The 23,221-nt window shown below is 43.4% G+C and overlaps 1 protein-coding gene across 1 annotated transcript in view; it reads left to right on the forward strand.

Moving 5' to 3' along the window:
* The window catches only part of Myo6 (myosin VI), a 142,189-nt gene that overhangs the window by 25,455 nt on the left and 93,513 nt on the right, over positions 1-23,221 (forward strand). The window contains exon 2 of the mRNA XM_032909265.1: positions 22,318-22,459. Coding sequence (XP_032765156.1) covers positions 22,343-22,459 — 117 coding nt within the window. The 5' untranslated portion in view covers positions 22,318-22,342. The remainder of the gene's footprint in view (positions 1-22,317; positions 22,460-23,221) is intronic.

Raw genomic sequence — 23,221 nt, forward strand, 5'->3', positions numbered from 1 at the left:
GAATATCACAATTTAATAATAAAGATAGAGAAAGCATAGTTTAGAGGCATATACTTTACACAGACATTGTTAGTTCTTTTAAAACAGACTTTATGCTTCAAGGGTTCAAGATAAAGTTGTTTTTGTGATGTTTATGAAGAAACATGTAGTTCCCTTCCCCCAAGTCATTTTAGTTTAGTTTTAATTAGACTTGTGAAATTACCTGAAAAAAGAATTCTTTGCCTTTCAGTTTCCAGAATCAGACGCCTCGAAGGCTAAGATCTTGGGGGAACACTCTGAAACTTGATAAAACAGTTTGTTTAGTGAAATATGGAACAAAGGCAGCATATTACAGTTGGGACTCATTAGCTTTTACAGGAGTAGAGGTTTCAAAGCTTTGGGGAAAGCAACAAACAGTGAATTAGATAGAACTCAGGGACGCGGGGGAGCGTATCTACTTCGGGTTTAAGTGTTGCACACTTGTGCAGATAGACTGAAGAATCTTCATGTTGGTCTGCGTTTATCTGGCTTCCGTCTCATCTCCTACGTCTGCGAACAAAGTTACTGTATCTTATTGTTGCTCCCACAAGGCTTTTACTTTCTCTGTCGTTCCTTACTCCTGAAAGTAGATGAATGCTTCCCCACTGCCTGCCCTTTGCCTGTCCTGTGCTGCATTGCTGGTGGGCTTCAAGCTTTCCAGCCCTGTGGCCGGTCTGGCTGGCTCACTTTCCATCCCAGCACAGTATCCCATCCTGAGATTCACATTACTTCCCTCCTCCCCTTTTTCCTTTCAGGCCGTTTCCATCGGTGCTTCTTTCCTTGGCCCTTATCGGTTATTTTTGTGCTTAGAATTTCTTAAGGTGAAAACAATTCTCTCTGGCCAAGAGTTCTGCCTTCATGGCCGGCTCTGAAACTCACCCATTGCAAACATAGATTTTCACAGGAGAATAAATGATAGTCTTTGATATCCCCAGAGAGCTTTTAAACCACCTTTCTTGGTTTTTCTAGCCTTTCCCCAAGGTTTTCATTTTCTCTGTCCTGCTCACCGGCCCCGCAGGCATAAGGTCTTGTTTTGGTTTTAGGTGGGAAGCATTACATGAATCACATGATTGGGCTGTTGAACCAGAAACCAACCCAACCTGTAGAGTTAGGACCGCAAAGCCAGCTTGTTAGATGGGAGCTTCAGCATTCTCCTCTGCCTGTACTCAGGTGACAGTTCAGAGGATGGAGTTCTTTATTGTAATAAAGAGATATTTTACAGCGGCGATGGGTAATTCTTACCTCTAAGATGAGTATTGGGGACTTTTAAGGAGTCAACCAATTGTTTGGACAAGGAAGTCAGGAACCCTCTACAAACACCCTCTACAAACACCCTCTTCATCTCCTCTGATAATCTTTTGTAGTTATCCAGTGTTCCTGTTATTATTAGAGGGGTTAGAACTGTATCATTTAAATAGAAACACAGCTGCATTATTTTTGCTTTTACTTATGATTCCTGAACATGTCTTGGTAAAGAGGCAAAACTATAGGCTAGGTTTTAGAGATAAGTCTGATTGCTGCCTTATGGTTAAGAGATGATTAGAAGGTTGAATAGATGTTTGCTACTTGTTAAATTTTATGTGTAAGGATATATTACCTGCATGCATGCCTGTACACTGTGTGTGTGCTCTGCCTGAAGAGGCTACAGGAGGACATCAGAGTCCTGGAACTGGAGTTACAGGTCGGGAGTTACTGTATTTGCTACTGGGAATGGAACTCTTGTCTTCTGGAATAGCAGGAAGTGCTTTGACTACTGGGCCATCTCTCTAGCCCGTTTTGTTCTCTCTCTCTCTCTCTCTCTCTCTCTCTCTCTCTCTCCATCCATTTATCCATCTTATGACATAGGGTCTCACTGTTTCTCTGGTTGTCTGGAACCCACCATGTAGACCAGGGTAGCCTCAAGCTCACAAGGGACTCACCTGCATCTCTGTTTTGAGAGCTGAGAGTCTAGTGTGGCCACCACAGCTGGCTCTTGTATACACCTATTCCTCAGAGTCTGTTTTCAGACTGTCTGTGGGATGGGCTCGGGTGTGATGACATGAGAGGTATCAATTAGAGACTTTATGAAAAGGACTAGGTATGTGAAGGGTAGTTTGAAATAGCCAGATCTGCACAGAGAGCAAGACGAAAGCAGCTTTCTGTACTGTTGAGTGAAACCAGGCTGGGAAAGAAATCAGACTTTGGGTTGAGGCAGCTGGTGGCACAGAGCAGAGAGGGAAATTTGTGTCTGAGAAAAGGGGAAAGAGGAGTAGAGCACACCTGCTGGCGAGGGCGGCTGCTGCAGCGGCCAGCTCTGCTGCATGCTAGCAGGAAGTCACTGTCTGCAGAGGAAGGCCGGGTGCCAACGGGAAAGGGGCCACTATGTCATTTAGTCATGGTTCAAAGTCCCACTGCTATTTGTTTCAACTGTATGGGCTTACTCTACTTTTCATGAAGTGTTTGTAAATTTCCAGCTACTCATCCAACCATGCATTCACTGGATCTTTTTTCCCCCACCAATTCTATGCCTGGCTCTGACTCTTCTAACCCAGGAACAGAGGTTGTTGAAAATAGGTGCAGTTGTATTTTACATAGACACAAGGGTGAGTTCCTCATACTATGCAAGTTGTACTCGTTCATTTGAGAGTTTCCCCAGGCTGATGGCTTTAAGCATAAAGCACAAAGCGTTCTCATATTGAAGAAGCTATGTGAGCAAGCAGAGTGTGGAGAGGCTCGCAGCTCTGCTGAGAGGCAGTCCAGTGTGGAGAGCACCGTGTAAGGAAGAACACAGTGCCAAAGGCGTCAGTTTAATGCCTTTCCTTCCCCTTCCTTTCCTCCATCCCTTCGCCCCTGTCCTCTGTCTTTCCAGTTTCTGACACAAGCTTTTACTGTGTAGTCCAGGTTAGCTTAAGCCACACAGTCCTCTTGCTTTAGCTTGCTGAGGGCTGGGATTGGAGACATGTGTATATACCCTGCTTTGTTTTTCTCTTTTTTTCTATTTTCTCCCTTTCTCTTGTAAATTGACACATAGTTTTAGTTTTTTTTAAACACATGGGCACAAAGTTATTAGCATCTCACCTTCTTAGATACAATCCTTTCTACATACTGAAACGTTGAGCTCTCTAGTCACTTTGAAACACCCGCCCATTGTGGTCTCCAGTTATCCTACTGTGCTGTAGGGCTGTCAGGACCAGTGCCTCCTGTTTCAGTGACTTTGGTATCTCTCTGTCCCACCCTTCTTAACACCTAGGTATTAGGAATTTGTTTTAGTCCTTTGTGACCAACATCTTTGTCTAAAGATGAGTGAGACCATGCATGATCCCACATTGCCATAGTGACAGGATTTCCCTTTCTTTCCAAGCTGTACAGTACCCCACTGTGTGAATATACTACTGAGAAAAAGTGGCATTAGCTGAACAAGGCAAGGTGCTTCTTTACGATGTCTCCATGCAGGTGCAACCATGCTTCCTCCTGTTACCTTCTTACCTGCCTTTCTCCTGCCACATACCTTCCCCTCTCCCCAGCTCCATATAAGAGAAACACATCACGCTTGAATTTGTGAGATTGGCTTACTTCATTTACTATGATAATATATATTATATGTATATATATAAATTACATATATATATTTTTCTGCAAATGACATGATTTCATTTTTCTCCTTATGGATGAATAAGGCTCAGTGTACATTTCTTAAGTTCATCCACTGATGGGCACCTAGGATACTGTATAACTTGGCTATTGTGAGTATGACAGCAATAAATGTGGGAGGGGTTGGGTTTACTTTGACTACATATCCAGTGTTGGAATGCTGTGATCATATGCAGATTCTGCTTACAGTGGTCTTATTTTTTGAATCTTACCATCAACATTTTTTATTTTATCATTTATTTTTTACTTTAGCCATACGAAGTGAGGTGAGCGAATGACTACAAGAAAACAGAGAAGCCCTTTAGACATTGGTATAAAAGTAAAGGTTCTTTTGGATAAAAGCCCCAGAGCAAAGCCAAAGCAGGGAAAACTAGATCAATGAAATAGCATCAAACCAAGCAGCCTTTGCACAGTACAGAAATCAACCAGCAGAGTTACAAGACACCCTAAAGAATGGGAGAAAATACTCCCAACTGTCATTTTTAGTGGGCTGATAGCTAGATTAAGGACCTCAACGGTAAAAGTCAAATCATCTAATCAACAGAAAAAAGATTGAAACAGATGCTCTCTGAAGGCTGGACAGACAGACACACACACACACACACACACACACACACACACACGACTATAAGTGTATAAAAAGCTCAACTCTGTCTTGGGAATATACGTCCAAGAGCTACAGAGGTTTATGCATTTCTTATCTTTGTAGTTAATGTAGTTTAAAGCTCATTTTATTTTCTCTAGTTTGAAGTCATAAATGCAATGCTCTGTATGGATTTATTGCCATTTTTTCCTTGTAAATCATCTAAGTAACTACTGGATGCAGTTATATGGGTGGGGCTCAAACTTGTCTTTCTACTAAACACATATCCAGTTTTCTGGGCAGCATTTGATGGCAAGTTTATCTTTCCTCATTATTGTGTATTGCTTGTTCTTGTTGATAAGGAGTCAGATACTCTCATGTGTGAATCCTGTTTTGTTGGTCTGTCTGTCCGTATATCACCAGCATGGATTTATTCTTGACACTTTACAGTTTGACTTAGCTTTCTGTCCAGTTTATTCTGTAAGAATATCTTGGCACTTGTTGACCTTGTATTTCTTGCACAAATTTTTGAATTTTTTTTTTTTAAAAACCAAAATCAGTTGGAATTTCAATGGAATTGCTTTGAAGCTAGAAATCACCTTGGAGGATGCTGACATATGTTTGAAATTTAAATTAATAATTGAAAAACAATTAAAGCATTTGAGAGATCCTCCTGCCTCAACCTCCAAAGTAAATGAAACCAGGTTTTTGCTACCATGCTTTAATAAGCTGGTTTAAGAGATGAGAAGCTGGGTATTTGTGATTTAGACATTTTACTTTGTTGACTGTGGCCTCCAAAGTGAAGCAAAAATAACAAACAGAAGGATAAAATGATAAAAGGAAAGAAAGAAATAATATCAGGACATTGCTCAGCAGACCTCCAGCATGATGCTGCCACTTACAATCTGATAGCTTGGGGCTAGTCTGGGTTCTGAAGTGGATCTGTCTTAAAAATCCAAGGGAAACAAACTAAACAGTGTGCCTTACAATGAAATGAAGAAACTGTTGAGCTGTGTAACCATGGAAGCTTCGAACACCTGAGATGAAGACCGGACCCTTTAATACCCTTCGGACATTTTAGTCTCAGGGCAGAGACAAAGGCCATGCAAAGGATGGACCCTACATGTGTAGTGATTCAGTGGACCACAGTGCGTCCTCAAAGTTCTGAAGAAAAATAGCCCTCAGCCCAGGGTAGATTGCGTATATTTAATAAATGTGTGTATCTGTGTTCGGTCTGTCAGCTAAGTATGAAGTAGGATAAGGATTCTTTTGGTCACTCAGGGACTTAAATATGTATTTTTGGAGAGCAAGCAGTGAAGGCAGGTCCCAGCAGCTCCAGAGAACACCCAGCAAAGGAGGACGTCTGGTTAGACAAGCTTTAACAAAGGCTACCCTTAGATTTTTAAAAAAATAAAGTATGTGTTTTTATTAACTTAATACAGAACTAGTATACTAATGAGGCTTTAAAAGACACCATCAGCACGAGAAGTTCTGGGAAGGGAGGTGTTGCTGGGAACACTACTTTCATGTGAGTAACTTAATTGCAGAAACAAAGCAGGCTCCAGCATTGAGTGAAAAAAAAAGTCTTGCTTTAGAAAGAGTTACTTAGCAGTTGTAACAGGCTCTTCAAGGGTGCTAACTCCTGTGAATTGAGGCCAAACTGTAGCTGAGTTGAATTTTAATTGTTAAGTAATCATCGTGTAAATAAGTCTAAGAATGGAGGAGACGTGAGCTGTAACTGAGCTGTGGAACTGCTCTGATTCAGCCTGAGTTTCACCTACCTCATTAACTAAGAGCTTTAAGTAAGGTTGGTAGGGTAAGGACTCAGGCTGGACTTTGGAGTCAGTGAGAGGGAGCTGCCTTCAGGGAAGTTGTGAGCAGCCATGTCGGCAGCTAGAAATAAAGGAGAAGTGGCCACAGTGCAGCCAGGGAAGTTTCACTGAGACTGTGCCCAAGAGAAAGCAAGCAGGCCCCTTGCTTTTGACCGTTTGGGGAACTTAAGCCCTTTTAATCCTCAATACAGCTCTCCATTAGTGATCGCTGTGCTCTGGGAGCTGTAAAGCAGAAACCGCCTTGGATCATCATACAATCAGTTTGGACAATGTTTTGTGATGATTTCTGTTTTCAAGAAATTACTATCTTCACAACTTAGTGATTTGATGAACCGTAGTGATTTCATAAGAGCTGGCTGTTATGGAGGATTGTAATGACAGATACGTCGTGTTTGTGTCAAGTTTTGTTCTAAAGAAGTCAGGAGTCCAAGTGGCTTGTACCACTCCTGGAAATACCAATGAAGTGCTTGCTTCACCTGGTTTAGAAGTGGAGGTTTATGGAAGTCACTGGAAAATAAAGCAAAACCTATCACCTCACCTAATGGCTCCAACTTTGTATTTTTATCTGTTTTAGAACCTATTATTACATTTATTTCCTTAAGTGTTTGAATTCAGCACATTAATATGAAGTGCTATGTTGAATAAGAAGAAATGATTCTAATTTGAAGGATATTTAACTTTTAGCTCAGTTTTAAATTTGTGTGTGTGTGTGTGTGTGTGTGTGTGTGTGTGTGTGCGCGCGCGCGTCTGGGTGTGGGTATGTACATGTGAGTGTGGCTGTCCCCTGAGGCCAGAGGCATCAGATCCTCCTGACACTGGAGGTACAGGTGGTTGTGAGTTGCCCATTTGAGTCCTCTGCTAGGGTGGTAGGGTGTCTCTCCATTCCCCTTGAAGGAGTGTTCTAGTCCATTAGCCGACACCAGACATCAGAGGAGCTCCAGGTCCCATGTCCTGGAATAGGGAACTGAGCACAGGGACAACTGCAGCAGAAGCAAAGACAGTTGCTTAGGAAAACAACACGCTTCGGAGGGAGGAAGCTAACCAGGGCCCTCTATGAAGGATTGGTGCTTTTCGACTCATTTGCTTAGTGTGGGTGTCATGTGAGACTTTTCCTGGGAAGACAGGACACACACTCACCCACACCTCCACACACAGCCCTACTTATCCCAGATAAGGAACTCATGCCAGACAAAAATAGCCATTCTGCCCACATCTAACCTAGTGAACCAATGAGTTTTTATTTGTTTTAGTTTCAGGCATGTATGTGAGGGGTTACTTACAGTAGCACGGACAACTCAACATGCAGCTACATTCCCAGACATCTTTCATCAGCACGAGTGACAGATCACAAAAGCTGCAACCCAAGACTGTGTATGGCTTGCTGGCAGCTGCACAGGTCTGAGCCTCTCCTCCCAGGCTCCTGCCCCGGCATCTCTCACTGCTCCCATAACCTCTGGAAGAGGCCTTTGTGGATTTAGTGAAGTTTCGCTCTCCCAGGTCCATGAAGTTTGTTCACTTCCTGACTTCATGAGGCTCCTCCATCATTGTTGGAGGGAAGGGTGCTCTACAGTAACAGGGTCTGTTACATGTAGTCCTACATACAATGTCATGTGCCACACGTGGAACCCACTGCTGTGCATTTTAGGATTGCAATGAGCTGAGGGAGCCTCTCTGTGCCTGTGCCAATGGCCCTAGCTGGTGGCGGCCAATCTTGGTGTAGATTCCTGGCTGTCCTCTTAACTACTTTTGCTGTGTTTTCTGTGAGTTATCACCGCCACCCTCCCCCCCCCAATACAATTGACTCAATCCTTCAGGGTCTTTTGTGGAGCTGAGAGGTGGTGATCATCTTCTGTAATCACTTTAATGCTGCAGTGGACCACAGCCCCCCTCTTAAGGGGCCTTGTCCTGACCTGTCTAGTGGCTGGACAGGAAGATCGGTTTCCCTAACAGGAACTGGCTGGAATCACGGTAGTGCAAAGAGTTTGTTTCCAAATAACATCTGGATGTGTTGACCCTTAAACATCATTTCCCCGTGAGCTCTAGGCGTGCCCCCTGGCATTGCTGTTACCATGTCCAGCACCATCAAGTCTTGTACTATAGCTCCCCTCATCATTTTAGTGGTGGAGTTTAAGAGTGAGATCCTTTGCCTTATTGAAAGGAGTACCGATGGTCCTGTATCGAGAATGTGGGAAACACAAAAGAACAAGTCCAAAAAGGAATTAATGAGAAACTGGGCTAAACACAATTTGAGGTTTAATAATTGAGTAGATGTTATTCCAACAGTGCTGAAGAATAAAATCCTTAAGTCCTGCTAGGTTTATAAGTAGGACTTACCTTTATATTTAAGACCTTCACTTCTCTTGTTTAAAGATTTTGAGGTTTTTAAAAAAATGTGTATGTGCCTGCCAAATGCATGCGGGTGTCGAGGGAGACCAGAGGAGGACATCAGTGTCCCTGGAGCTGCAGTGACAGGTGGCTGGTTTTGAGCTGTTGGTGTGAGTGCGGGCAACTGAACTCAGGTCCTCTGCCGGGGCAGCACAGGCTCTTAACTACAGAGTCACGTCCCCAGCTCCTCTGAGGTCCTTAAAGCTGGCAGCTACGGACAGCCTTGTCTCTAAGATGTTCCTGTGGCTGTAGCAGAACTCTTAACTTAGGGAATAATCCCCTGGGTTCTTTCTATCTGGGTGAGATTGCTCTTCATATACCCTTAAAAAATGTCAGCAAACATTGTTCAGAGAAGTCTGCCTTTTCCTCCAAGTGTGCCTGTCTTTTACGCTAAGTGATGGAAAGGTGGCGGCTGAGGTCTACTTCCTGAGCCATCATGGAGAGAGAACAAATACACCTTAATGCCTCTTGACTTGTGGTACTTTAAAAAAATATTGTTAAGGTATGAGTGACTAAAACAGTTACTGTCTGTCTTTTCCAGAGCTGTGAGTCATGAAGTCCTTTAACATTATTTTTATGGACCTGTTTTGTTCAACGACGTCTTAGCTCCTCTGTATACCAGCCATTTTCAGTCAGTCTGTACCTCTGTGGGTGGCCTGCCCCTGTGGAAGAGGCTTATGTTAAACTGTGGGCCCACTCAGCATAGCCATGTTCAGAGTTATGGATGGGACAACCCTCATTTAGGTGGATTTCCTCTTTATCCAAGTCATAAAACCCTGTTCATATAGAACTCCATTGAGAGCAGTTCTTGCAAAGTGCCCCATTCCCCGCAGCTATGGTTGGCATCACCTCTTTAGAATCCTCCCAGGCTGTCTCCCTGGTTTCTCTCAGTAGCAGGTCAAGTATTATCTCTCAGGGTTAAGGCTGTCAGTTGGCATGCATGCATGCATGCATGCATTCATTCATTCTAATCACTTTTCCCCTTGGCTTTTTGGTCTGTATTTTATCTCTGTTTTTGGAAACGGTAAAGTTAACTTGGATTTTCTGGGATTCCACTTCTTTCTTTTGTACTGTCCCCCTAATGTCTGGAGCATACTGAGTAATTATCTAGCAGTATTTAACCATAGGATTTTAAAAAATAACTTTCAATTACAATATACTTAACCATACACATGTGTGCACATACATGCATACACACACTCACCTCCCTCGTACTCACATACACATGCACCATCTTTTAAAAGGTTTTTATCTATTATCGACCTTATTATGCCTTAGACCTGCGATATACTTACACTTTCTGATTTTGTCTTCACTTCTTCCTACGTCTACTTTGGAACAATCTCTTACCCTTGGATAAAGATAATTTATCATCTAAATTTATTACCTGAAAAGTATTTTCTTGTCTCTTTTAACCTTTCCAAAAATCAATATATTTTGTATCTATAACACCTATAAAGGAACTGTATCTGAAACACAGGCAAAACATATCCGTAACTATCATGGTAATTCTACTTGTTCTTCAAACAAGGTAGGCCTTCAGAGGTAGCCTGGTGTCCTGCCATGATTTTATGTTTATCTCCTTTGCTTTAGTTACAAAAACAGGTACACAATCACACCCTAGTTTCGTTTTTGTGGCTGCGATAAGACACCAAAAACAACTTTGGGAAGAAAGAATTTACTTGGCTCCCGATTCCAGATTATAGTCCATATTTCGGAAAAGTCAAGGCAGGAACTTGAAGTACCACACTGAACCCATGGTCAAAAGAGAATAAACACTTGGTCACTTGCCTCTCACCTGGGTTTTCACTGTTCTGCAGTTCAGAGCACACACAGCCCATGGTGTCACCCACATTCCTACTGGGTCTTTCCACTAAAATTCCCAATCAAGATGATCTCCTACGGACAAGCCCACAGGCTAAAATGGTGTAGGGATTTCCTCATTAGTTTCCTCATGACACATTCCAGGTGATCTTGGGACATGTCAAGTTGACAGTTAAAATCAGCTAATCATACAGAAAAGACACAGATGAGTTATTGTCTGACACGTACTGTAAAAGAAACCTGAATCTCAATTATATTTCTCGTTGAGTGAAATGTATTAGCACCTACTATGTGATATATTTCCTATGTGTGTCAATCAGGAAGCAAGAACATGACTCTACAATGACCACTTCTTGTTTCTGTTGTCCCATTTTTTTTTACAGTTATATTTTAGAGGTCTGCATCTTAGTTAGATCTGGCTAAGATAAAGACCTTGAAAACCTGTTAGAAGAGGCAGCAGGGGTGCGTATGCACGTGGGTGCAGCTGAGATCATGGGTAGAAAGGCAATAGCTTCTATACCTAATGCCACCACCCTGAGTTAAAATTCACCCTGTAGATATTTACATCCATACACACAAGACACGTGTAAATTAAGCATGCCAAGAATAGTAATTAGCTTGCAAATTTTAAAAGTGAGGTAAATAGCCTCAGAATTTGCTGCCCTATTATTTTTAGAAATTCTGAGGGTGGATTGAGTTTTGCCCCAGGCTGTTTTAGAGATAAACAAACCAACATAATAATAGGTACAGAAAGGCAATCATCCTGAACACACACTATAGAATTACATTGAGTGCCCTCAGTAGAAACAAAGTAGAAACTTTACATCTGTGTACCTCTGAAACTTAGGAAAGGCCCGGGAAGGCAAAATGGACAGGAGATGAAGTTTATTCTGTTTCTTTCCCGGTTGGGGATATATTGCAGAGGGCGGCAAGCCTGGGTCACCCTCACCCTCTGGAGGCAAGGAGCCTGCTGAAAACAGGGCAGGATTTTCCTTTCTTCCTTAGTAACTGCTTTGATCTTATCATCACAGGTTCCTTTCTTTCTTAAATATTTAATTACATTTATTTATTATTTGTGTGAGGGGGCAGGGAGGTGCACATGCGCCACAGTGCATGTTTGGTAGTCAGAGATAGCTTTCGGGGGGTGTTGTCTCCTACAGTGAGGGTCTCAGGGATTGAACTTAGATTATCAGGCTTGGCAGCAAATGCCTCTGCTGCAACTGCAAGTCTTCACTGTTTTGAGGATGCTCACTGGCATCAGCTTACGTCCGTGGGTCTCTGCTGAAGCGTTATAATCCTTTGCAAAGATCTGGAGAAGATAAGGGAGCAAGCTATGTTGGCACATGCAACATAAGATGGCTTTCCATGGCAGAGCTCTAGAATGGATGCACTGTTGCGTGGCTAGGGAGCAGGGAAGAGCATCATGGGTGACAGCCAGCGAAAGTAGAAGCAGTGCACGTCAGGGGCTGGAAACTGTGGGATCACATGTGAGAGGTTTGTCAGCCGCAGCAGAGTTAGGCTTTTATGTGAGTAGCGCTATGGATGCTGTAAAACCAAAATGTGACATCACTCAGGCGATGAAGGAGTCAAGTCTACAGATGTCCTCAGAGCTGACTGTGAATCGGAAAGGGAGGAAACAGTCAAACCACTGAGAACCATTTTTCTAATCTTGAGGCTCTGTGCTCTAGGCCCTGGTAGGAATTGGCCACAGAGATTCTGGATCTACAGTCAGGCTCTGGGTCAGATTGGAAGACAGAGGCAACGAGGGTTTCTCAAAGACTGGATGTAGACTGTGCAGGGGAGGTCGAGGTGGCCTGCAGCATTTCTGGCGTGTGCAGCCCCCAAGGCTGAAACTGTCATTTTATGAGAGGAGGACTGGGAGGAGAACAGATTCAAAGGAAGATAGAAGTCGTGGTGTAGGGTAGGCTGAGTTAGAGATGGCTGTTCTAGGAGGTCAGGGAGTAGTGGGCTGAGTTAGAGACGGCTGTTGTCTGGTAGTGATGTAGAGCAGTCTGTGTAGTGTATTTCATAGGAAAGGAGCCTTTGTTGGCTAGAGACTTGGGAATTAGTAACATGTTAAAAAGGATTTTATTTTATTCATGTATGTGCATACATGAGTTTATGTGTGTTTACTGAATGTAAGCATTAGTACTCCGAGGTCAGAGAGGAGCATTGGAGTCCCTGGAGTCAGAGTTTAGGCGCTGGAAATGGGACCTGTGTCTTCTGCAAGAGCAGCAAACGCTCTTAACTGCTGAGCTTTCTCTCCAGCCCCATTATTAGATTGCCATTATTGGCCAGAAGGTTCAACATTTTAAGAGTGGATGGGATGTTTAAAGCAAGAAAATGAGAGAGGATGGAGAAAAAGTCCCAAGAATTCAATTCTGATGATTTCTGACTCACCCAGGTCAGGAAAACCAGGAACAGAGGAACAGGTAAGGGATGAAGAAAGATTTTGGCCAAAGAAGACCAGTAGGAGTTGAAGTAGAGTAAAATCAGTAAGAATCAAGTAAGGGATAACTTGCTTCAAGGAACAGAGTATTCAGTTTGTCAGATAATGCTTCCTATTCATGAAGGTGAAGGTTGAAACTTGACCATGTGATTTAGTGATGGTCACTGGTTGTTGTGATGCATTGAAATGTACACTGAACAGGAATGGGTTCACAAGAAGTTGAGCAGTGAGAAAATAGGGGCTATGGTGTAGAAGGTTATGGAATAACCCCAAAGTATCAGGGGAAAATTGACCATATGGTGCTGGGTGAGAGGAGAGGAGGAAGAAAAAGGGGGAAGGAGAAGGGAGAGAGTGAGATTTTGTAAGATTGACTAGTGTTGACTGGGAGGGGGTAGGATAAGTGGAGTGAATGAAGAGACAGGATCTTAGAATGACCTCTTAGAATGATTTGGCTTTAGTAATAAAAGAGAAGTTGAATATATGGGCCTACATCTATGTTAACGAGTATACAGAGTTATGAGAGCTTGAGGACTCCAGCTATTTTTAAAATAAAAAATTTGCATTTTTAGGACTGACTTAATAGGAATTGCTTCAATATATGTTACATAATGGAGTTAATAATTCAAATGGCCTCTAAATAGAAATGTGAAAAGATAGTTTAAAAAGATAGATATTAAAAATAAAGGTGAAGCATGATAAAGACATCTGGTGTTGACCTCTGATCAGCACATAAATACACATGGACAAGCACACCTGAATACACGCATATACCATAGTGAGACAGGCAGAGAGTGGGGACTTGTTTTGTACAGTATCTGAACATATTTGTGATGCTGTGGCATGGGATATATATGATACACATTCATGCTGCATGCATATTAATGCTTTTCGTAGTTTGGATTTTATGTAGGCAACAGGAGCTAGAAGTTTTCTTCCCCAAGGCAGATAATAGAGACTCTGATCTTCCCTGTCTCTTTTGCCTTAGATCTGACTAAGAAGAGTTTCTCTGGCTTACTCTGCCATTCAGTGGTAAGACATCCTCGCCCCAGGTTATCCTGCCCTGCAAGGAGGGATGTTGCAGAAGAGGCCAGAGTGAATACTGCAGCAAGCTGGCCTGTTTCTCCAGGTAGTCTGTTAGCCTTCAGTCACATCCTTTAGTCTGGTCTTGTTTTGATTGACTGTCCTGCTGCAGTGATGGTTGTCACTCTGTCTGGATCCCCACTCTGCCTGTCTGACTATGGTATATGCGTGTATTCAGGTGTCTTTGTCCATGTGTATTTATGTGGTGGTCAGAGGTCAACACCAGATGCCTTTATACATGATTCACCTTTATTTTTAATTAATATTAATTAATTAGTGACAGACTCTGTCATCGAACCTGGGACAGGTTTCCAATTTGGCAAGGCTGACTGGCCGGTGAGCTCCAGGGATCTGCCTGCTTCCCTCATCCCCTAACCCCAGAGCTGGGTTACACATGTGCCCCTCCACGCCAAGCTTTTCTATGGGTACAGGGAATCCAAACTCAGTTCATCTGTGAAGAGCATGCACTTTACCCTCTGTGCCCCTCCCTCAGCCCCTTTTAATATATTTTGTAAGCCATCATGTATAAATCAGTGCTCCCCTGGGTTACCCCAGCTGCTTGAATAAATAATTGAACATGAGGATGCTTTTGGGAACTCTGGGTTACAGCCAGAATGTTGGGAACACTGTCTAAACAATCTAGGACAAATGGCATCTAAAGTGTCCGTGTTGTGCCATGTGACTCTAGGCAGGAAGGCAGGGTCAGAAGTAAGTGGAACTAGTGGGTACCCCTCAGGTGTCCACTGCTACAGAATCGACAGCCTCGCTGGCTAGTAGTGTGAAGTCTCTTCACCTTTTTTAGGTCACTGGAGTCTTTTGTGTGATGTGAGAATAGAGGAGAAAAACAAGTGTAACCATTGCCACCCGATGGAGTCAGTGAATCCAGAGGCAGACTGACAGGGAAAGAAAGAGCTTTATTGACAGCAAGCTGGCTGTTGAAGATAGCAGGCTCTTGTCTTCCAGCAACCATCTTACCCTTTGCCTGAGGGAGAATGTTTTATGGGGACTTTCAGGGGTTTGGGTTCCAGACAGATGGGCTACCTCAGTTGCCCATTGTCCCTAAACAAGGCCTGTGAAGTGTGGGCTGCACACATCCCCTCTCGCCCACTTAGGTCAGTGAGTGCTGTTGTCCACAGCATCCAAACAAGACACACACGATCACTTCTGTGCAGGCAACCGAGGCTTGTGTCTGGTTGTGTTGGTGTTTCTGGACGAACACTTCTCGGATGTGACCTTCTTCCAGAATTTGGGACCAGGTTCTGCTCTGAAAGAGGAGGCCTGTGTTCTCGTTAACGTATCTGTGCAATTAGTCAACAACAGACAGACTTTAGTGAGCGTGAATCCTCCAGAGGTGGAGTAGGCAGAGTGAGGAGAAACCTGTGAGGATTGGAGAGCCTCCTGTGCTTTCTCAGGCAGTTTATGGTTCCCGACATAGCACTTGTGTATTTTTAATTGTTATGACATTAAACTAGGGAATAGTGTTGTATTCCATAAACATATCTTTTTCGAGGTAGTGACACTAACCACTGACCAAGACAGAAAAGTCCCTGAAGTGAAGCCATGGAGGGCAATGATGAGGAGTGGGATTTGGGTCACTGTCAGCTGTCAGAGGGACCCTCAGTTGAAGAATTGACTCAGTCACATTGGCCCAGGGGCACGTCTGTGAGGTATTTTCTTTTTAAAAATTTATTTATTCAATTTACATCCCAATATCAGCACCCCCTTTCCTCCCAGTACCCCCTCATGCAGACACTCCCTCCATACCCCCAAAACCTCTCACCTTGGTACATCAAGTCACTGAAGTGCTAGGTGCCTGTGAGTCATTTTCTTAATTGCTAACTGATGTAGGAGGGACTCAGACCACTGTGGGCAGTGCCACCCCTGCAGAGGTGGCTCTGGGTTGTAGAAGAATGCTGACTGAGAGCTAACCAGCCAACAAGCAGCATTCTCCCATGGCTCCTGCCTCTGTTCCTGCTTAAATTCCTGCTCGGATTCACTCAATGATGGATTTGTGACCTGGCAGTGTAAGTCAAATAAACCCTGAACTCTACCAGCTGCTTTTGGTCAGTGTTTAATCACAGCAACAGAAAGTAAATGAGGACAGTCACTCAGTGATCAGTGGCCTTTTCTGCATATTTTTCTTAGTTATCTCTGCTTGGACAAATGACCTAAACCCTCAAACCTCAATTTCTTATAAAGAGGGAGAATAACCATCTGGCAGAGATTTAATAGTTAGTGAGATAAAACATCCCCTTTCCTTGTACTGACAAGCAGTCACAGTTCTAGAAGGTTCTTTGCATGCTACCAGAGGAAGATGGTAATTGTCCATTATCTCCCAGTTACAAACCCTGTGACTTATGACAGTGACCTGCCTTCAATATCCACTGGTGTAGTAGTGGCACACATGTTATGTGAGTAACCAACCACCTTTGGATTGGATGTAAGATGCAGTCTATGAGATGAGATTCATATCTGACATGCTAAAGTGATCAAGAAACTGAGAGTAGAGAGGTCAGGGGCTGAGGGGAAAACCTGGTACTGTTATTCTGCTAAAGAAACAGCAATACAACGACTCCAAGTGACATATTGCCATACCCATCGATCAGTGCACAACCCTCATCAGGGGAACTTGTGGTGAGTGTGGATTAACAGAGATCCAAAGTTGGCTAGTGTGCAGAGACTGAGACACTTTGGGTCACTCAGCCATAAACGGAAGATTCTCATCAGACCCCTCAAGGCTCAGGGATCTATCTATTCAGAGGGGGAGGCGGAAACATTGTAGGAGCCAGAGGTGGTGAATGACTCCAAGGAAATAGTGTCTTCCAGATACAGGAGGACTGATGTCCATATACATTTAAACAGAGACTGTGGCAGCACCCACAAGACCTGCACACTTCAACTCAGACAGAATTCTAGCACTGAAAAGGAGAAGTGGACAGTCCCACCCCAACCAAGAAGCTATTCCCAATTGATATTTGCTGTGAAAGGGAAAATACGTTTTCCAGTGGAGTATCACTGGGCAGATTAGCCCTACTGGAAAACAGGCCCCATGTTCTGAGCAACACAAAACCTCCCCCTCCTCTCCCCTCCCCACCCCTCCTCTCCCCTCCCCTCCCCTCCCCTCCACTCCTCCCCTCTCTCCCTCCTGCTCTCCCCCCTCGCACACGCACACACACACACACACGCACGCACTCACACACTCATGTATATTTATGCCATGTGTATACTTTTTGTTTTAATATTTTTTGTTATACTGCTTTTTGTTTTGATTTTCATTTTTTTGCATTTGTTTGTGTTTCAGTGAGTGAGAGTGAGAGGGACAGAGAGCAAGAAAAAGAGCATGAATTTGGGTGGAGAGGGAAGTGGAGAGGGTCTGACAGGAGCTGAGGGAGCTGAAAAGTAGGACAAGATGTGCTATATGAAAGAGTTAAAAGAATGTTCCGAACACCTTAATGTAATGTCTAGGGTGGTGAAGGGTTTGTGGTGTGTATGTTTGGTTTTCTGTAATTAGTTGAATCCCAGTTGTAAGGAGAAAGTTGTTTTACTTCCTGTTTCTATCTGATGTGTGCGTGAATACCCATACTCACACCCAAGTCAGTCAATGTCTGAGTTAGGAGAGGACTTCGTTGCATATCTGCTGGCAAGCCTGTTCTGTGATAGCAGTTCTTGCAGGAGTTTATATCTAAATTAAGGTTTCTGATCTTGTCTTTGAAAATCTGTAAGAAAAAGCAAATAACCAATCTTAACAATTTAGTGTGTGTGGTATTTGTAGGGATTTTTCTAATAGCAGTGTCAGTTAGCTTTGGTCACTAGCGCTGTGCATGCAGGGCTCATGAAGTGAGCAGGGCTCATGAACTTGAGACATGAAGTGACACGCTACAGGCGCTCAGTGGTCGGCCACAGGACCAGCACATACTGCTGTCAGCCAGACCTGCAAGAAGGGTGCTGTAGATCTCTTTTTTATGTCTCACACTGAAAAACAGTTGACCTCCATATTTTCCCATTATAAACTGAACATACAACAGTGACTCACACATAGTAGGTGTTCAATATTTATGAAAATATTTATGAAAATTTGAATAAATTAATATAAATTCAAATTCTTTATTCAGTTGATGTCATTTTTTGACAGCATCATTTGTTAATCTTGAGATGTCTTTTCTTATTTCTTTGTTCTTATTTAGATTTAGTAGTATTTTTCTGTCTATAATTAGTGTATATTTTTTAGAAAACCAATGTGTTCATGGTAAATGTCAATGTTATCATTTAATTAATGCATATACTCTATGAGAATAATAAAACAATACCCATATTTTTTATAACTAACTGAAGAAGAATAACCTGAAGTATTTTTTGGGCAGGCATTTTCAGAGGTAGTTTAATAATAAGGGGAATCTTGCCGGAAAGTGCTAAGAAGTTTTGGTGTACAAATAATCTCTTGTAGGGTAGAAATGCCTGATGAGAGAGAGTGTTAGGTGCATGAAACAGGCTCCAGCCTTGGCCACCTGTTAGCCAGTGCCCAGTTTTCTCACAGTGGTGTCTGGGCACCAGGAAGCTAATAGCTCTGGGGTACATTGATACAGGTGAGAGAAGCTGCCAGTGGAACGCTGTGTGCCAAGGGTGCATGCCAGGGGCTGCCAGATAAAGGAGTAATCTCTTCACATGGCAAATGTGATACATCTGTCTTCCCATCACACCCCCCCTTGAGGTCTGCTGCACAGGGGTCAACCCCCTTATCCCTCTTTCCCACTAGTTATTCTGTCAGACAGCGAGTCCCCAAGGCCACCATTCTCTTTGTTCACTATTCTATTCTGAGTGCCCAGTTATCTGTGACACATGGTAGATGCTTGAAGAAAGAGAAAAACATGACAGTATAAGCAGGCCTAGGGATTTCTGCTTGTTCTGTTTAATGCCTCTTTCTTCCTTTTTTAGTTACCTGGTTCTTTGAACCCTACTTGAGAATACTTGTAGCTGTACTTGTACTTGTATTCAAGTATTATTCAGAATACTTGAATAATGTGCAGTGTCTAGCTGGGAAAGCACACCGCACTGCAGGACCTCACAACTCCACTCTTAGGGATCTTTTGAAGGTACTGGTGGCATGCAGGGTAGTGACTCGCAGTTTGTAGAATGAACCTGGTCACTGCACACAGCACACAGACACTGTTGACATCCTCACTGGTCCAGAGGAAAAGAATGTGGATGTATGTGTTTATCACTCCAAACCTCCAGTAAGTTCCAGGAACCTCCTGGCCATGCCACTTTTACCTTTCCACACCTGGTGACGGCCGTCCTGGGGGCGGTCAGGAGGGCCCCCTGAAGACTGCTCAGTGCTTCTGTAGATTACTCCTACTGGCTCTGGGACTACTGCGTTATCAAACGCAGCTCAGACTGGGGCAGCTCAGTATTGGGACGTTCACCTCGTGTGTGGTCCTGGGCTTGATCCCAGCATGCTCTACGTAAGTAAGCCATCAGTTGTCAAATGAGCAGTAAAAACGTAGTAGTTTTCAGTTAAGGGTACTGTCTGCCAGCAGTGACTTTGGGAAGGTTGAGACTAAGCTTCCATGAGTCCCAGCAAAGCTCAGACTTGTTTCCCTCAGTGTCTCTGCAGCCAGCCTTCTGCAGAGCCTCAGGTAGCACAGGGGAGTGACGCTGCATGTAATGGGTTGCTCTATAGAGCCTTTCGTTTGTTTATTTTTATTTTATTGAGAAGAATCTCAGTATATAGCCCAGGCTGGAGTTGAGTTTATGGTGATTGTCCTGTCTCAGCCCGTGAGTGCTGGGGTTGTACTGATGAAGCTTCTGTGCCTGGTTTACAGTGCCTTAAGGTGCTCTGCACATGTACACATGTTTAGTAAGAGTGAGGGTTGGCAGGAGGGTGTTAGTCTGTGTTTGCCTAGGTCAGAGGACAATTTTCAGAAACTTAGGTCTCACCTTCTTCTATCATGTGGGGTCTGGGAGTTGAATGAACTCTGATCGTCAGGTTTGGTAGCAAACACTGTTATTACTGAATCACCTCACCAGCCCAGAAAGATTTTCCTGGGAACCACTTTGGAGTAGATTTAGGGCTGTGGTGAAGAAGTGAGGTTAAGTATGTACCTTGAACTTGTAATTCCATCTTCACTGCAAAGTCGCAGCTCGGTTTAGATTGAGAAAGTGATTTGAATAGTTCATTCTATTTTCATTCTATTTATGGATGGGGGGTTGCCTTTGTTGTGTGTTTTGTTGTTTTCTGAATTTTTTTAAAGGATAATTATTCCTGAACGATCACTGGTGTCCATCGTGCCATTTGTGCTATGTGTTATGTTCTATAACATTGCCTTCAAATTATTAGTGGTTTTAATGAGAGGCAATGGGGAAGGGTGGGAGGTGTGACTGTCGTCTATTAGAACAGTGATCTCAGTTTTATGTCATTTAATCCCCTCAGCAATTCTGTAAGGTAAGGGATACTATCCCACCACAGAGATAAAGGTAAAGACAAGATCAGGGAGGCAACTGGCTTGGAGCAGTCAGAGTTTCAGGCCTTGGTTTTAAGAGAATTCAACTCTTTCTAGTCTTCCGTCTCCGTTTACTCTCCTGGATAATGTGAGCAGTTCATTCATGCACCAATGACTGTCACGTTGTGTATATCATGCTGGGCCTTAGGATCGAGCAGTCAATGCTCTGGGCCCTGATGGAATTACAGTGGCACATGAGATGTGTGCTTCAGCGTGATAAGTCCTGACCTGAGGGTTGCCAAGGGTAGAAGCTGGTATAAATGTGCACTGTGGAAGCCCTGGTAAAAGCAGTGTTAGCTTGGACTAAGGGAGCAGAGGAGCTGCAGAAGAGTGGGGTGGATCCATGATGCCTATGGGACACAGGATTGGTAAAATTAAGGATGATAAGAATTTGGAAGATTCCAGAAGAGTTGGGGATGACTTCAGGTGTGATCTGGATTGTGTGTTGTTGCCTTTAATTTGTGGAAGAACAAGGCAGGATGCAGACCAGAATAATGATAACACTGATGTATGGGTTAGTTTGGTTAGGTTCCACTAGGCTGGTAAACACCTGAGAATTCCGTGGGATCTGGGACCCTGAGAGAACGTTGAGTATCAGTCACATATTAGAAGCAAATGTAATAGCCCTTCCTATGTCGGTAAGGTAGCCATCTGTAGTCCCGCATAGGAAATATTAACCATCATGCACCCTGCAAGATGCCAACACCTTAGCAGCTTTCAAGAACTACGTGTCTCTGTGTGACTCCAGGGGCTACATCTAAGAGTTCACATGGGGATCTTTGATGGAGCTCCCAGGCACACAAGAAGCACATAACTACCTGCTCTTTGCATATTGGTGAATAGTGAAAGAATAAGGTTCCCACTGAGGCACTGAAAGGAGAACATCTAGGTTTGACTAGCTTGCAAATTGAACATGCATTAGTCTTATAGACACTCCTTAAAACAAAGTATTTTGGATAGCTCGTGCCTTTTGGGTTACTCAGTAGACAAAATTATAAATGTTAACATCTCAGGATGCTGTGAGTGAAGGAAGCCTCCTAGGAACAGTTAAAAATGGGACGTCCCCAGTGGGCGCTACCTGGAAACCATTCAAATGCAAGACAGCAGGTAAACAGTGCTTGGTTCAGTAGACCCACACACAGCAGCACGGTTGACTGTGCTGGATACAAAATGCTTTTTAAATGAAGGAAGGCAGACACCAAAGAACGCAGACTGTATGATCTCATTTATATAAAGTTGAAGAACAGAAAAACACCGAGGACAGTGGAAAGGGAGGCGTGGGAACCGCAGGGGGACTGAGATGCTCTGTGAACCGAGGAGGGTGCTTCTTAGACAGTGCATTCATCTGTCCCAGCTCATTAACTTGCATACTCAGATTTGTTCACTTCACTGTGAGTTTCAAATCAGCAGCAACATAAGAAAATGAAAACAGATGCTGAGCATTTGCGTGGGAATAAGCCTTGGGAGTCCATGCCTGCTGTTTCAGGCGCGGGGAACTCACAACAAGCCTCCAACCCCTCGTTTTAGATCCAGAATGAGTTCTCTTTACACACTGTGACCTGTGTGCACCATAAATATCTATTCCAGCAAGACTACTGAGCAAGTCAGATTGCTTGAGGTAGTATTCTAAATTACCTTAGGAGAACAGGTGTAAGCCGGGAGGATTTCCATTCCCACATTGTCCTCTTGTACACTCAAGGCTGCAGCAGGGAGCTCACAGGACTTACCCGAGGGTGGAGCAGCTCTGCCTTCCTTATCTAAGCTGAATAGAGGGGCAAGAGGTAGGGAGGGAGAAGGCAGAGGTCACCTGCAGGAGGTGCTTTTAAGACTTGAGATTTATATGTGCATGTGTAAAGGAGATATATTTTAAAAACATTTCCACCGGGGTTGGGGATTTGGCTCAGTGGTAGAGTGACTAGCAAGCGCAAGGCCCTGGGTTCGATCCCCAGCTCCGAAAAAAAGAATAGAAAAAAAAATTTCCACCATTATTCATGTTGCTTTATTTGTTCTTTTGAACAGGAGATAGTGGGTAACCTCCTTCAAAATGGAAGATGGAAAGCCTGTTTGGGCACCCCACCCCACAGATGGATTTCAAATGGGCAATATTGTGGATATTGGCCCTGACAGCCTAACAATTGAACCTTTGAACCAAAAAGGCAAGGTGAGTTTCTTGGAGGGATTTCAAAATGGGATTTCTTTCAAACACCCCCCTCTCTCCCTCCCTCCCTCCCTCCCTCCCTCCCTCCTCCCTCCCTCCCTCCCTCCTTTCCTGCCACAGTGGAGGAAACAAATGTCTATGAAGCTTTGAGCTGACTTCCTTGATTAAATGGGATGTGTGTACTATGAGGAAATAAGATCCAATGATAATCAGACACCTAACATTCTGTGCAGGGTGATAAAATACAGTCAGTGGCAGCATTTTTACCCCATATGCTACACTATTAGAATCACTGGGCCAGCCATGTTGTAGTCAACGTGTTACAAAGTAAACATATGATGTCAAGTTCTTCCAGGGAGCCTCAACTCTCCTTTTCCTGTTTTTCTTTTTTCTTTGTTTCTCTTGTTTACTTAAATTTACTTATTTACTTAAACATATACTGTGGGATGGGGTAAGTATCTTTTTGTTGTTTTTGTGCTTTGTGTTTTATTTTTTTAATTTTATTCTATGTGTTAGTGCTTTGCCTGCATGTATATCTGTGTGAAGGTGTCAGATCTTTGAATTATGGACGGCTGTGAGCTGCCATGTTGCTACTGGGACTTGAATCTGTGTCCTCTGAAAGAGCAGTCAGTGCTCTTAATAGCTGAGCCATCTCTCCAGCCCCAGATATTTGAGTCTTAAACCTCCCACATATTGTTATTTTTATGATAATAATATAAAATATGCTTTAATTCTATACATATATTATTTACTTCCTTTTAAAAA

The sequence above is a fragment of the Rattus rattus genome, chromosome 8 (genome assembly GCF_011064425.1).
Source record: "Rattus rattus isolate New Zealand chromosome 8, Rrattus_CSIRO_v1, whole genome shotgun sequence".
Classification (NCBI taxonomy): Eukaryota; Metazoa; Chordata; class Mammalia; order Rodentia; family Muridae; genus Rattus; species Rattus rattus.